The sequence below is a fragment of the Marmota marmota genome, unplaced genomic scaffold, assembly GCF_001458135.2.
Source record: "Marmota marmota marmota unplaced genomic scaffold, marMar, whole genome shotgun sequence".
Lineage (NCBI taxonomy): Eukaryota > Metazoa > Chordata > Mammalia > Rodentia > Sciuridae > Marmota > Marmota marmota.
The window spans coordinates 10362223-10374283 of NW_026000051.1; the positions used below are offsets into that span (position 1 = coordinate 10362223).

The window sequence follows — 12061 nt, forward strand, 5'->3', positions numbered from 1 at the left end:
AAAAAAAAAAAAAAAAAAAAAAAGTGGGGCCAAGTAAAGAAAAATATAGAAGATTTCAAACAAAATGTTGCGTTTTCTAATTTTCAAAACAAGATTTTTGCTAGGTCAAATACAGTATATTCTTTAAGGATATGCCATGTATAAGCACTTCTCTTGAGCTTTTTGTGAGGGGCTGAGGATACAGGAGTGAGCAGAATAGCCCTATGCATGTTGGTCTAGTATGACAAATAGTTATTAAACAGTAATTTCGCAAATGAATGCTACATAATTACAAATTCTGTTAAAGAGGAGTACAGTGTTTTATAAGAATCCCGGAAGGTATCTTATTTAATTAGTTCAGGGAAAGCTTTTGGAGAAGAGGTAAACCATGAAAAATCAATAGGTGGTAACTGTGGGAAGAGCAGGAAAAAGAGTATTTCAGGGGGTATAAGAAAGAATCTGGAACATTTGATGACCTGGAAGAAGGCCAGTGTAGCTGTTCTTCATTGAGAGAGACTCGTGGATGTAGTCATCATGTATGACTTATTAGGTCAGAGTAAAGATGGTAGATGTCAAAAGTATAATACGAAGTATTGGAAGCTCTGATCAAGGGTCTGATTTATGTTTTTAAAAAATGAGTAGACAGGCTGGGGATGTGGCTCAAGCGGTAGCGCACTCGCCTGGCATGCGTGCGGCCCGGGTTCGATCCTCAACACCACATACAAACAAAGATGTTGTGTCTGCCAAAAACTAAAAAATAAATATTAAAAAATTCTCTCTCTCTTTAAAAAAAAATAAATAAATAAACCATATTCTAAAAAAAAAAATGAGTAGACAACAGGGTGAATAGTTAGGCTTAGTTTAAGCAAAAGATGCTCATGACTTGGACTTGAGTGGTAATGAAGAAAGAGGGTCACACATGGAGACATGCTTTTAAGGTAAAGTCACCTAAACATACTGATTCATTGTAGGGGATGAAGAATCAGAGAACTGATAGATTTTAGATTGGATGGGTGATTATGTCTTTTTCTGAAATAGGTAGAGCTGAAGGGAGAGCAGTCTGTGAGAAGATCAATATTATATTTTGAGCAAATCACATTTATAAACAGAGAAGGTATATATTATAAGGCAACTTGGTGTAAGAGAAAACAGTAGACTTGAGTCAAAATATGCCTATGATGTCTCAAACAAGTTACTTTCACCTTCAGGAACTGAGTTTTATCATCTGCTAAGTTCCTGTGACTGTTAAATGATATGTTGGAAGTGAACCTAGCAAGGTACCTAATACTTAATAGCAGGTCCATCAGTTTCAGTTGAGTCTCCAACCCAGACTTCTGAATGAGTAAATCTTGCCTCCTGTTTCACTTCATGCTGATTTAGTTTTTTAAAAATAACTATAATGTAGTGTTTATAGATTATCCCAAGTGATAATGGGATTTTTAAAATTACAATACTACTATTACTTACATGGTTTAATTTTATGTTCACTTCAGTTATGTGAGGTAAGATTATAGGTGCCTTGGGGCTGGGATTGTGGCTCAGTGGAGAGTGCTTGCCTGACTTGTATAAGGCACTGGGTTGATCCTCAGCACCACATATAAATAAAGATATTAAGTCCACCTGAAACTAAAAAATATTAAAAGAAAAAAAGATAATAGGTACCTTGCTTTCTATTTTAAAGGTGAGGAAGGTAAGAGGTTAGATAGAATTGGTAGAGTGTTTGCTTAGCATGCATGCAACCCTGGGTTCAGTCCCTAGCATTGAAAGAAAAAAAAAAGGTTATTTGGTCTTGTCCAAGGTTACAGAGTTGAGTTTAGTATATGGCAGATTCTGGTTCCAAGTCCAGTGGTTTGTTTTTTTTTAATTTTTTAATTTGTTTTAATTAGTTATACATGACATTAGGATGCACTTATATACTTTGATATATCATACATAGATGGGATACAGTTTCTCATTTTTCTGAGTATACTTATTGCAGAATCATATTGGTCATGTAGTTACATATACACATAAAGTAATGTCTTTTTTTATTTATAATGTACATATTTATGAAAACAGATCATTTACTTTTATATGTAAGGACATTTTCTGTTCCTTATGTTTTATATTATGTCACATTTTATAATTTTTAAAATTACTTAATTAATGTCTTCTTCCATACTGATTAAATGCTGCCAACATGGACACTTTTAGATACTTCTAAAAACAGAATCTAGTTGTAGCAAAAATCTTAGTATAGGTTAATTTGGTAATAGAGTTATAGTTTAGCTATTGTAGCATACCATATTTCAAGCTCATCTTCTGTTTTAAAAGTGAAATAAAATCAGTATTTTGGAGCAGCATTAAAAGGATCTTTTTGTAACATAGATGTTGATATTTGTAGGTGGTTTTGCAGAAGTGCAAAGTCAAGTCTCTCTTGCACAGCCCTGGAGACTACATTCTTTTAAGTGCAGACAAATATGAGATCAAGGTGAGTTTTTTTTACCTCTGTTAATTATCAAAGAAAAACTGGCAAATACAAGAAAATTAAAGTATTATGGCAAAGGGAGAATGTTCCAAGGGGAAGACTAAGAGTGTCTTTGTCTACGTCATCTTAAATCCATTGGGAGAGAGGATGTTTGGTAGCTCTATGTGGTATGCAGTTTCTAACTCTTAGTTTGTCAATGAAAAAGAAACACAAAAATTTATTTTGCACCCATTCTTCCTGTTAAGACATCTACCAGCCAGGCATGGTGGTGCACACCTGTAATCCCAGTGGCTTGGAAGACTGAAGCAGGAGGATCATGAGTTCAAAGCCAGTTTCAGCAAAAGCAAGGCACTGAGCAACTCAGTAAGACCCTGTCTCTAAATAAAATTTAAAATAAGGCTGGAGATGTGACTCGGTGATTGAGTGCCCCTGAGTTCAATCCCCCACCGCCAACAACAACAAAAAACCCTCCTGCTTTCTTCAGTTCTTTCTTAGATCTAAACTGTGAAACAAGCATTCTTGTGCTATAATGATTTGTAAAGATTTTACAAAACATTCTCATATGTGATTCTTGCATCTTTTTAGTCATCTTTGTGGTAGGCATTATTTTCCTTGCAGGAGCAGAGATTCAGAGAGGTTAAATATTTTATCTAAAATCATGCAGAAGAATCAGGACTTTAATCCATGACTCTTGGCTATAAAACCTGGGTCTTTGCAGTATATTTCACTTTTTTGTATCTGACTTTAGCAAATACAAGACACTTTAAGAACAAGCTTTTTTGTGGTGATGTGATCTGTCATCTTTCCTAACTTTGTTTTCTGTAGATTTGGCCAATTGGGAGAGAAATCAACTGCAAGTGCTTAAAGACATTGTCTGTCTCTGAGGATAGAAGTATCTGCCTGCAGCCGAGACTTCATTTTGATGGCAAATACATTGTTTGTAGTTCAGCACTCGGTCTCTACCAATGGGACTTTGCCAGTTATGATATTCTCAGGTAATGTTTCCTTGGACCTTATGCTTTATCTTTGAAAATTATTTGCAGTTCAGTAATAAAGACAAGACTATATATTTTGGGGGGTGGGTACCGGAGATTGAATTCAAGGGGTATTTGACCATTGAGGCACATCTCCAGCCCTGTTTTGTATTTTATTTAGAGACTGGGTCTCACTGAGTTGCTCAGTGCCTCACTTTTGCTGAGGCTGGCTTTGATCATCCTCCTGCATCAGCTTCCTGAGCTGTTGGAATTACAGGTGTGTGTCACCATGCCCAGCAACAAGACTATATTTTTGAATATACCATCAATAGCTTGCTTTATTATGAAATACTTAATATATCAGTTATACACAGGAATATATATATTGAGTAGCTCACCTAGGCAAAATGATTTAGAGACAGTAAGTGAGCAAGAAAGGGTTATATGTGGAAACCTGAAGATCGGGGTTCTATGCCCTCCCCTACTCTAAGTCGTGAACTACTTCCACTTTTTGAATGTAACATACTTTTTTGGAAAATGCAGTGCTTGGATGAGAAGCTCTTTCAGATCTCCTTTAATTCTGGTAAGTCATACTGCATAGTAGGAATTACTGTGTGAGCCTGCTCAACCTCTGTGGGGTTTAGGCATCAAGTGGCCTTCTATTTATTAGTAGAAAGACAGCTAGCTAAAGAAAGTGTAACTAGCATGGTTTCCCTTTAAAGAAATAAACAAGAGGTCCATGGACAAATAATTTTGTGATTTCTTGCATATTATAGGTCCTCCTTGGACATTGGAAATATCTATTAGCATATAGGACTGATGGAAGCCAGTGCCATATGATAAGTGAGAGAATTTACATTAGTGATGAGACTTTGGTTTAAGAATAGGTGCCATCTCTAATTGGGGGCATGATTTTGTGTAAATATCTTGACTCCTCTGTTTTAGTTTCCTCATCTATAAAGTGAATGTTAAATGAAATGCCTGTGGTGAGGATCTAGTAGGGACCTGACAGATCTTTGTTACTAGTAACTCTGAGAAACTCTATATTGAGAAACCTGTCTGAATTTGTTTAACTTCTATACTTTACACCTAAGGTCCACACACCTATAAATAATTCACAGAAATAGTGTTTCACAGCATGATTCAGTAAATGCCAGCTTGGGAGAGTTAGAGAAAATTGAACATTCCCTTCATTGTTTTTATACATAACTGTTTGAGATCTTCTTGAATGGGATCTGTTCATACTAGCCTTCAGGACTTTGATTGACCCCAGTCTCTTTGGTCACAAAGTTACAACCTCATTTGTGTCTCTGATTCACACCATCATTTCTGACCAGTTAGATTTCAGAAATGTCAGAATAATTTCTAGAAATAATTGATGCTTGTGCTTTGTGAAGAAAAGAGTGAAAACATCTCCAAAAAACATTAGTGTAAGCTCTTCATTTTATAGATGGGAGAAACTGATGCTGAGATGTAATGGGGGTCTTGCTCTGTGTTCCACAACTTACTGTAATCCAACACTCATTCATCCTTGGCTGGCTTATTCAGTGGGCATATACATAGCATACAAGGAAGCCTAAGGCGACAAAAAGTGAGAGAATAAATTTTTGAAAGAACTCGATGTTTTGAAAAAAAAAGAAAAAAGTTTTATGTATTCATCGCATCTTTTACAGTTTAATATTTTATTTTGAATTAAAATTTTGAGAGGAGAGAGCAAAAGTAAGGCAGAATAGAGGTATCATAATCATTTCAGTGCTTACTGTCTTTCTTTAAAGGCTTCAGTTTGATCCCAAGTCTACCTTTCTCATATATACTTTCTACTCAGAATAGTGTCTAGAGTGCCAGGGGAAAGTTCGTTGGTGTTTAGTGTTTGGATGCTCTAGCTTTAAGTAATGAACATCCAAGATTATTTGCTGATAGGAAGCTCATGGTTCACAGTTTTCTTTGAAAAGGGGACTACTTTATCTCTGCTTTTTCTCTTCCAAACACAAACCAGCCTCTTTTGAAACCCTAGTACAAAACCTATTGCCTAAGTTGCTAAGATCTTGTTGGGCCACTTAAGCTTTGACGCTAATTGAAAAGGAGCAGAGCACAGATGACAGCATGTTGCTCAATAAGTGTGAGATGTGATGTAATCTCTTGAGCTAGGTTATCAGTACAGCATAGAGGGTTACTTAGGTTCAAAGACCTAGACTGCTAGCAGGAATGTCTGTTTACAGGTCTAATGTGATCAGAAGTAAAAGGGCCTGCAAGCTTATCATGACCTGTGTTCTATTTCTGCAACATATTTGTTTCAGTCTTTGGAATCAGCTTATCTTTTTTGTTAAGCCCTCTCTCTATAGCCCCCCCGGATTTCCATGTTTGCAGTTATACTTTTCTTTACATTAATGATGTAGTAGGCCTTACCAGAGTTTCTAGCTATTTTCCCCAGCTTCCTTTGGATCTCTTTTGTAGCAGTTTATATTTATGTTCATTGTACCATTGTTTTATTCATTAGCAAGTATTTATTGAGCAACTGCCTATGTATCACACATTTTGATGTGCACTGGGAAGCAGAAGAAATACTTAACAAATTCATGGAAATTACTGATTAGTAAGAAGGAAGACTGACATTCAGTAGCAAACTATAGGAGCTGGGGTAGTTTAGTGGTAGAGGGCTTGCTTGTCTTATCTTGCACACAGCCCACGCTCACAAACCCCTGCTCTGGGTGTGTACGCACACAAAGCTAAATACAATTTTTAAATGATTGGAATAGAAGGAACTTAATACAGGGTAATTCCCTTGAAGAAGAGATGTTTGAACTGAGCCCTAAAGGATATGTGCCTGTTGGGTCTGTTGTGAGGAGTGTTGCAGACTGAAAAACCAGTCTGTTTGAGGAATTCACCAGTGTGACTGCAGATAGGAGGATGGTAGGGAGTCATCAGAGAGTTTAAAGATTTAAGCAAGGTGGTAACAAAATCAGACTTCATTGTGAAGAGAACTTACTGAAAGGAGTTAAGTGATTTACTCTTGGGGAGCAATCAATAGAAAGCTATTGGCAATACTATAAGCTAAGATGGTGTCTTAGACTGGAACTGTGGTAATAGAGGTAGTAATGAATACATTAGAGAAAAATTCAGCAGGTAAAATCAATAAAGCTTGGTGATTGAATCTCTGATTTGAGTAAGGTGGAGAGTTAGGTGGTTGCCATGTTTCCTAGCTTGAGCACTTACTTGGGTGAATGAGTGAGTGAGGAAACGGAGAAGCAGGTTTGGCTAATAAATTCAGTTTTGCACAGTTTGTGTGTGTGTAAAGAACTTTGCCCTTTTTTTTTTTTTAACAACTTAATCCTACTTCCAATAGCAGCTAGTATACTTTAGATTCTCAATAAATATTTGTGAGTGAATGAACATAATCACCAGGTAGAGAATGATGAATGAGTTACTGTGATTATATTTCAGCTGAAGAACATTAATTGGAAGCTCTATTTCCCCCTTATTTGAAGTTAATCCGAGTTCCCTCCTTTCCCTGGGATCCGTCTTCATCCTATAGCCTGTTTATAAAGGCTTGCACCATAGGGATTGTTTAGTGATTGACTTTGGATGAATGCTATTCTTAAATGTAGGCATCTAAATAGTTCTGTTTTAGTAGGAGTTTCTTCTGTTTTCAGTCTAAGAAGGTGAGCTTATTTTCTGATCTGCTTTTCAAGCAGAGGACCAGCAGTACTTAACAGTTTTCTTAGTTTCATAGAAGTGTTGTCCCTATAGATATTATTACTATTGCAGAATTTTTTAAAATAAAAGATTATCAGTTTGTAAGAAAACATGTGGCTTGTGACAGAATTTGTAAAATTGAGAGAGTCCTTTAATATTGTCTTCCATATGAAATACCCAATTCCACTTATTCAGGAAAGAAATAATGCTCTTCCAAGGCCATCCGATAAAAGGTAGAATAATATTTAAGATAGAATTCCTTGATGTTTCCATTATATACAGTGTGGTGTTTGTGTTGAGCATGGTCTTATATTCACAGTTATATATGTTGTGCCTTCCCTGTTCCAAGGGACGAACACCATTTACTCATCTTTTCTCAGGGACCCAGTTATTATTCAGCATGTCTGACACTAAAAACACATCTATTCAGTTGAAATCATTCATTTGTGCCCTTATCCATTCATTCAGGAGTTGTACACATTGATTGGAGATGCTCAGTGCTCTCCTCATAGAAAGGTGCTGTATGTAGAAAAAAGAAGGTAGGTTCTGGAGTCAAGACAGATCTGGGCTGAAATGCTAGGTCTGCATCATATTAGCTGTGTGTAAAATGAGGATAAACCTTTACCTCACCACATTGTGTGAGGACTGTGATAACATGTTAATTGTGTCGGGTACTTGGTAAATGCTAGATAAAACATAAAGTCTCCTTCCTTCCTAATATCAAAATGAAATTTGCTTTGTGACTTTTTCTTTTGATCCTAGTTCGTCTTCTAGACCTTGTAATGTTTGGCCTTTCTCTTATACACATCCTCTGCTGTTTAGAGGTAATGATGTCCCTGCCCCATTCTTTTTCTCCATTCTCAGCTAATGTCCTTCAGGTGTTCCTTACTTGTTCTGGTTACCAGCCCTTCCAATTCTGGCTGGACTCTTGGACATACACTGGTTTGATAGTGTCCTTGTTAACACATAAGCTGAATTTCCCTCCCCCAGGAGCCCAACCATATTATAGAAGACTGGTTATATGCCCCATATCTTATAACTTTTTTTCTAGTGCCTCCAAAGAAGGAAGACATTAACTTTCTTATCAACATTTTGCTCCCAGTAAGGGTGTAAATTACAGAAACTATTTTTTTTTCTCTTCTTCATTTATGTTGATGCTTAATTAGATCTCTCCCATTTTGTGCCTTTGACATTTTAGAAACTACCAGTGTGCAAAAGTTGGGGCTGCCTCACAGATTGCCCAGGTTGCTCTAACAACTTTTTAGCTTTTATTCTTAGAAGGAAACCCACTTGTTTGCTGCCTGGTGAGCAGAGTAGATCTATAGTCACTTGGCTTTAGGCTTGTTCTGTATTACAGAATCTATTATTTAGGACTTTATGAAAAAGTCTTTTTACCTAATGGTAGGAGTTGACTCTTGTCTAGTTCTAACTGGTAACTGACAAGTTGTGAATCTTTAGCCAAAGGGTGTACCTTGTCTGGGCTTTAGTTTTCATATTTTAAAAATAAGAATGTTGGAGCTGGGGTTGTGGCTCAGTGGTAGAGCTCTTGCCTAGCACGTGTGAGGTAGTTCTATCCTCAGCACCACATAAAAATAAATAAATAAAGTTAATGTGACCCTTCTGCAACGTGTGTGTGTGTGTGTGTGTGTTTATAAATATAAATGAGGATGTTAACTTAGATAATCTAAGATCTTTTGTAGCTTGGATGGATGTTTTGTGCTTTTATAAACTTTGATCAAACACTACTTTCTTACATGTTAGTTAAACTGAAAACACACAGAGCTGCATTCCCAGGCCTCTTTTTATTTTTTGAGTCAGGGGCTCGCTAAGTTGCTTAGGGATTGCTGGGGTTGGCCTTGAACTTGCAGTTCTCCTGCTGCCTCCTTAGTTGTTGGGATTACAGGGGTGCACCACTGTGTCTGGCTTCATATTTTTCTTTTTATCAGATACTTTCATTTAATTCTAAATTTACTTGAATTTTATGCTGGTTTTAAATGTCTCCAGACAAGATTTCAGTGACATAAACAGAAGCAAAGTTACCTTCTGCTTCATGATCCCTTTCATCCTTGTAGGGTCATCAAGATTCCTGAGACAGCAAACTTGGCCTTGCTTGGCTTTGGAGATGTCTTTGCCCTGCTGTTTGACAACCGCTACTTGTACATCATGGACTTGCGGACAGAGAGCCTGATTAGCCGTTGGCCTTTGCCAGAGTACAGGAAATCAAAGAGAGGTTCGAGCTTCCTGGCAGGCGAAGCATCCTGGCTGAATGGACTGGATGGGCACAATGACACAGGCTTGGTCTTTGCTACCAGCATGCCTGACCACAGTATTCACCTGGTGTTGTGGAAGGAGCACGGCTGATGCCACAAACCACCACCACTGACTGACTTTGGGTGCCGGGGCTGCAGGTTTTGAGTGCAACCTCTGTGGCAGCCGACTGCATGAACCAAAGTTCTCACCTAATGGTATCATCACGCAGTGCACAATCATTTATCTATGTTTGCCAGGGGCCAGGGCTCAGGGTGGGGGAGGGTTTGTTTTATTGACATACAGCGCAGCATGCTAATAGGGTACACCATTGACTTCATTTGTACTTAGTTATGTTGGTCAGGATAAGAGGATGCTTTTTGGGTTCATCTTTCTTGAGTGGAATATTGGTTTTAAGAAAGTGAAATGGTTCATTAATTTGCTAATTGGTTGCCTATAAAAATCACATTCAGTCTGTTATTAAAGCTTCTTACCATAGCCTTTTTTTCTTTTGAAGTTGAAGCAAAGGTGCTATGATGCTGTTATAGCAACTTCTCTCATATGGGGCTTAGCTTTTTATAAGAGCCAGTGTTAAAAAGACCAATGAGTCCTGTGACACAAATTTTCCATCAAATACGAGTTCTACAGAAAGTCTGTCTTCCAGTGCAAATCTAATTCTATAAATTGATTGTTCACAACTCATTCTAAACCCTAGTTCTTGGCAGAGTCAAGGTTGGCCATGGTTAACATGTGAGGGAGCTCTGTAGTTTATATTCCCTGTGGAAAAAACTGGTCTCCTCCTACCTGCCTTGGTGATAGCACAAGTGACATGGAGTCACTGAATGGTGACTGAGTGTTACATAGGAGCTCTGCAGTGTCAGGCAACACTTCTCTGGTCTCTAGTTTCCTTGTCTATGCAACCACGTGTTCAGCTAAGATTCCTTCCAGTCCTGCATCCACTGGAGTGTGCAGAAGTTGATATTGCAGTTTCATCTGATCTCTGATTTATTGTTCTCATCATGTTGGAGATAACTTATTAAGGAAATTGATCATATGAAAAGGATGAGTAAAAGGTGAATGTAGAAAATATGAGTTTCCACTTAGAAAACTAAGTAATTGGTGGATTTGATGATGATTGGAGTCTGGATTCTGTAGGGAGGCAATCTTCTAACTGGGAAGGAAAGATGTCTGAATCTGACTTGGTTTCTTCCTTTGCCTCTAACTGGAACTTTGGCCTCAGGCAGATTAACTTTCCTTTCCACACCTTCATCATCTTTAAAGTAAAGCAATTGTCCTAAATTAAACAAAACCTGAGGGAGTCTCAAATGCCTGAGGGAGTCGTAGGTAACATAAGTGAATAGAATGTTCTAGGGAGGATTGTGCAGAACTCTGGAGAGTACATCTTAGGGCTCTTACTCAGCTCTTACTGTTTTGTCATTAGCTGAAATAAACTAAGTGTTGACAGGTCTGGGGTTTTTTGTTTGTAAGAACTAGAAATCTAGATTTCAAATCTAGAAGTCCTCTGATTTTTAAAATATTGGCAGCTGATTGAAGATAATTTAAGATAAGGTATTCTAAACAAAACATGTCTATGAGCTGCCAGCGTGTGTTCTCCACCCTCTCTAAAGTTAGGTAATTTTGTGGTTCATCAGTGGAAATGTTGTAACATAATTGTCATAAGCATTAGAGAGAAAGTAGAGGGAGCAGCAGTGGAAGTGTTTCCCTGTGTTACTAGGAGAGTGAGGGGGTGGTATATTTCTTTTGCAGACCTGACAGGATGATAGTTTGAAGATGAACATAAGAATTGGAACCTCATTTAAAGCCTCTGCGTAGCAATATGGCTTATTCCTTCTTGCTGCCTCCCACATAGAGCATATCATTTGTCAGCTGGAGAAAAGGGTTGCTGGCAGATCTGAGAATGCAAATATATAGATTGGGAACCCATTTCTTCCCCAGTCTGCATTAGCATAGATCAAGTCAGTGGACTTCAGAATGTTGTGTAGTTAGTAGAGACTCATAGTTGATTTCAAGGACTGGTTTAGTGTCAGTGACCATGTTGAAACACCAAGGGGATTAGGCAAAAGAGTAATATCCATGTTTAATCCATGTCACATTTGAGTTCTGTGTACAAACTCTGCTTTGTCCTAGAAATGGAACCAGAATTGTAGCTGGAATCTTTTGCAGAAGCCCATGGAGACTTTGGACAATAAGGGTGAATCACTTTTTCATTTTCCAACCAGCCTGAATAAATAATTGAGATTACTGGTCTAATGACCATCACTACCCTCCACCTCATTTTCAGATTCATCCAATAGCTTCATTTGTGAGAAAAGTTTTATTAAAAATGACTGGTGTGAAACTTCACTCTGTGTCCCTTTTCAGTCTTTAGTGGAATGGAAGTTATTGTCAAGGTGGCGCTGCTCAATTTTGACAGCAGTAGTTGAAGTCCAACTTTGATTCTTCCCCGCACAGGCCTTTCTTTCACTTGAGCATTTTACTTAATTGCTTTATAGATGCTGAATCTATGCATATGATTGCCAGCTTTTGTAAAAAGTGAATGGTAAGCTGGGCATAGTGGTGGATGCCAATAATCTCGGGGACCTGGGAAGCTGAGGTAGGAGGTTCACAAATTTAAGGCCAACCTGGGCAACTTAGTGAGACCCTGTCTCAAAAAAAAAAAAAAAAAAAAAAAAAAAAAAAN

At 37.7% G+C, this 12061-nt stretch overlaps 1 protein-coding gene across 2 annotated transcripts in view; it reads left to right on the forward strand.

Moving 5' to 3' along the window:
* The window catches only part of Fbxw2 (F-box and WD repeat domain containing 2), a 24316-nt gene extending 12592 nt beyond the window's left edge, over window positions 1–11724 (forward strand). Inside the window, exons 4-6 of one of the 2 annotated variants that reach the window (XM_048813206.1) lie at window positions 2363–2449; window positions 3272–3441; window positions 3964–4164. In XM_048813206.1, coding sequence (XP_048669163.1) covers window positions 2363–2449; window positions 3272–3441; window positions 3964–4021 — 315 coding nt within the window. In that variant the 3' untranslated portion in view covers window positions 4022–4164. Of the gene's footprint in view, window positions 1–2362; window positions 2450–3271; window positions 3442–3963; window positions 4165–9185 lie in introns of those variants that run through there. The other variant, XM_015497678.2, reaches the window with a different exon arrangement.
* Window positions 11725–12061: the final 337 nt, after the last annotated feature.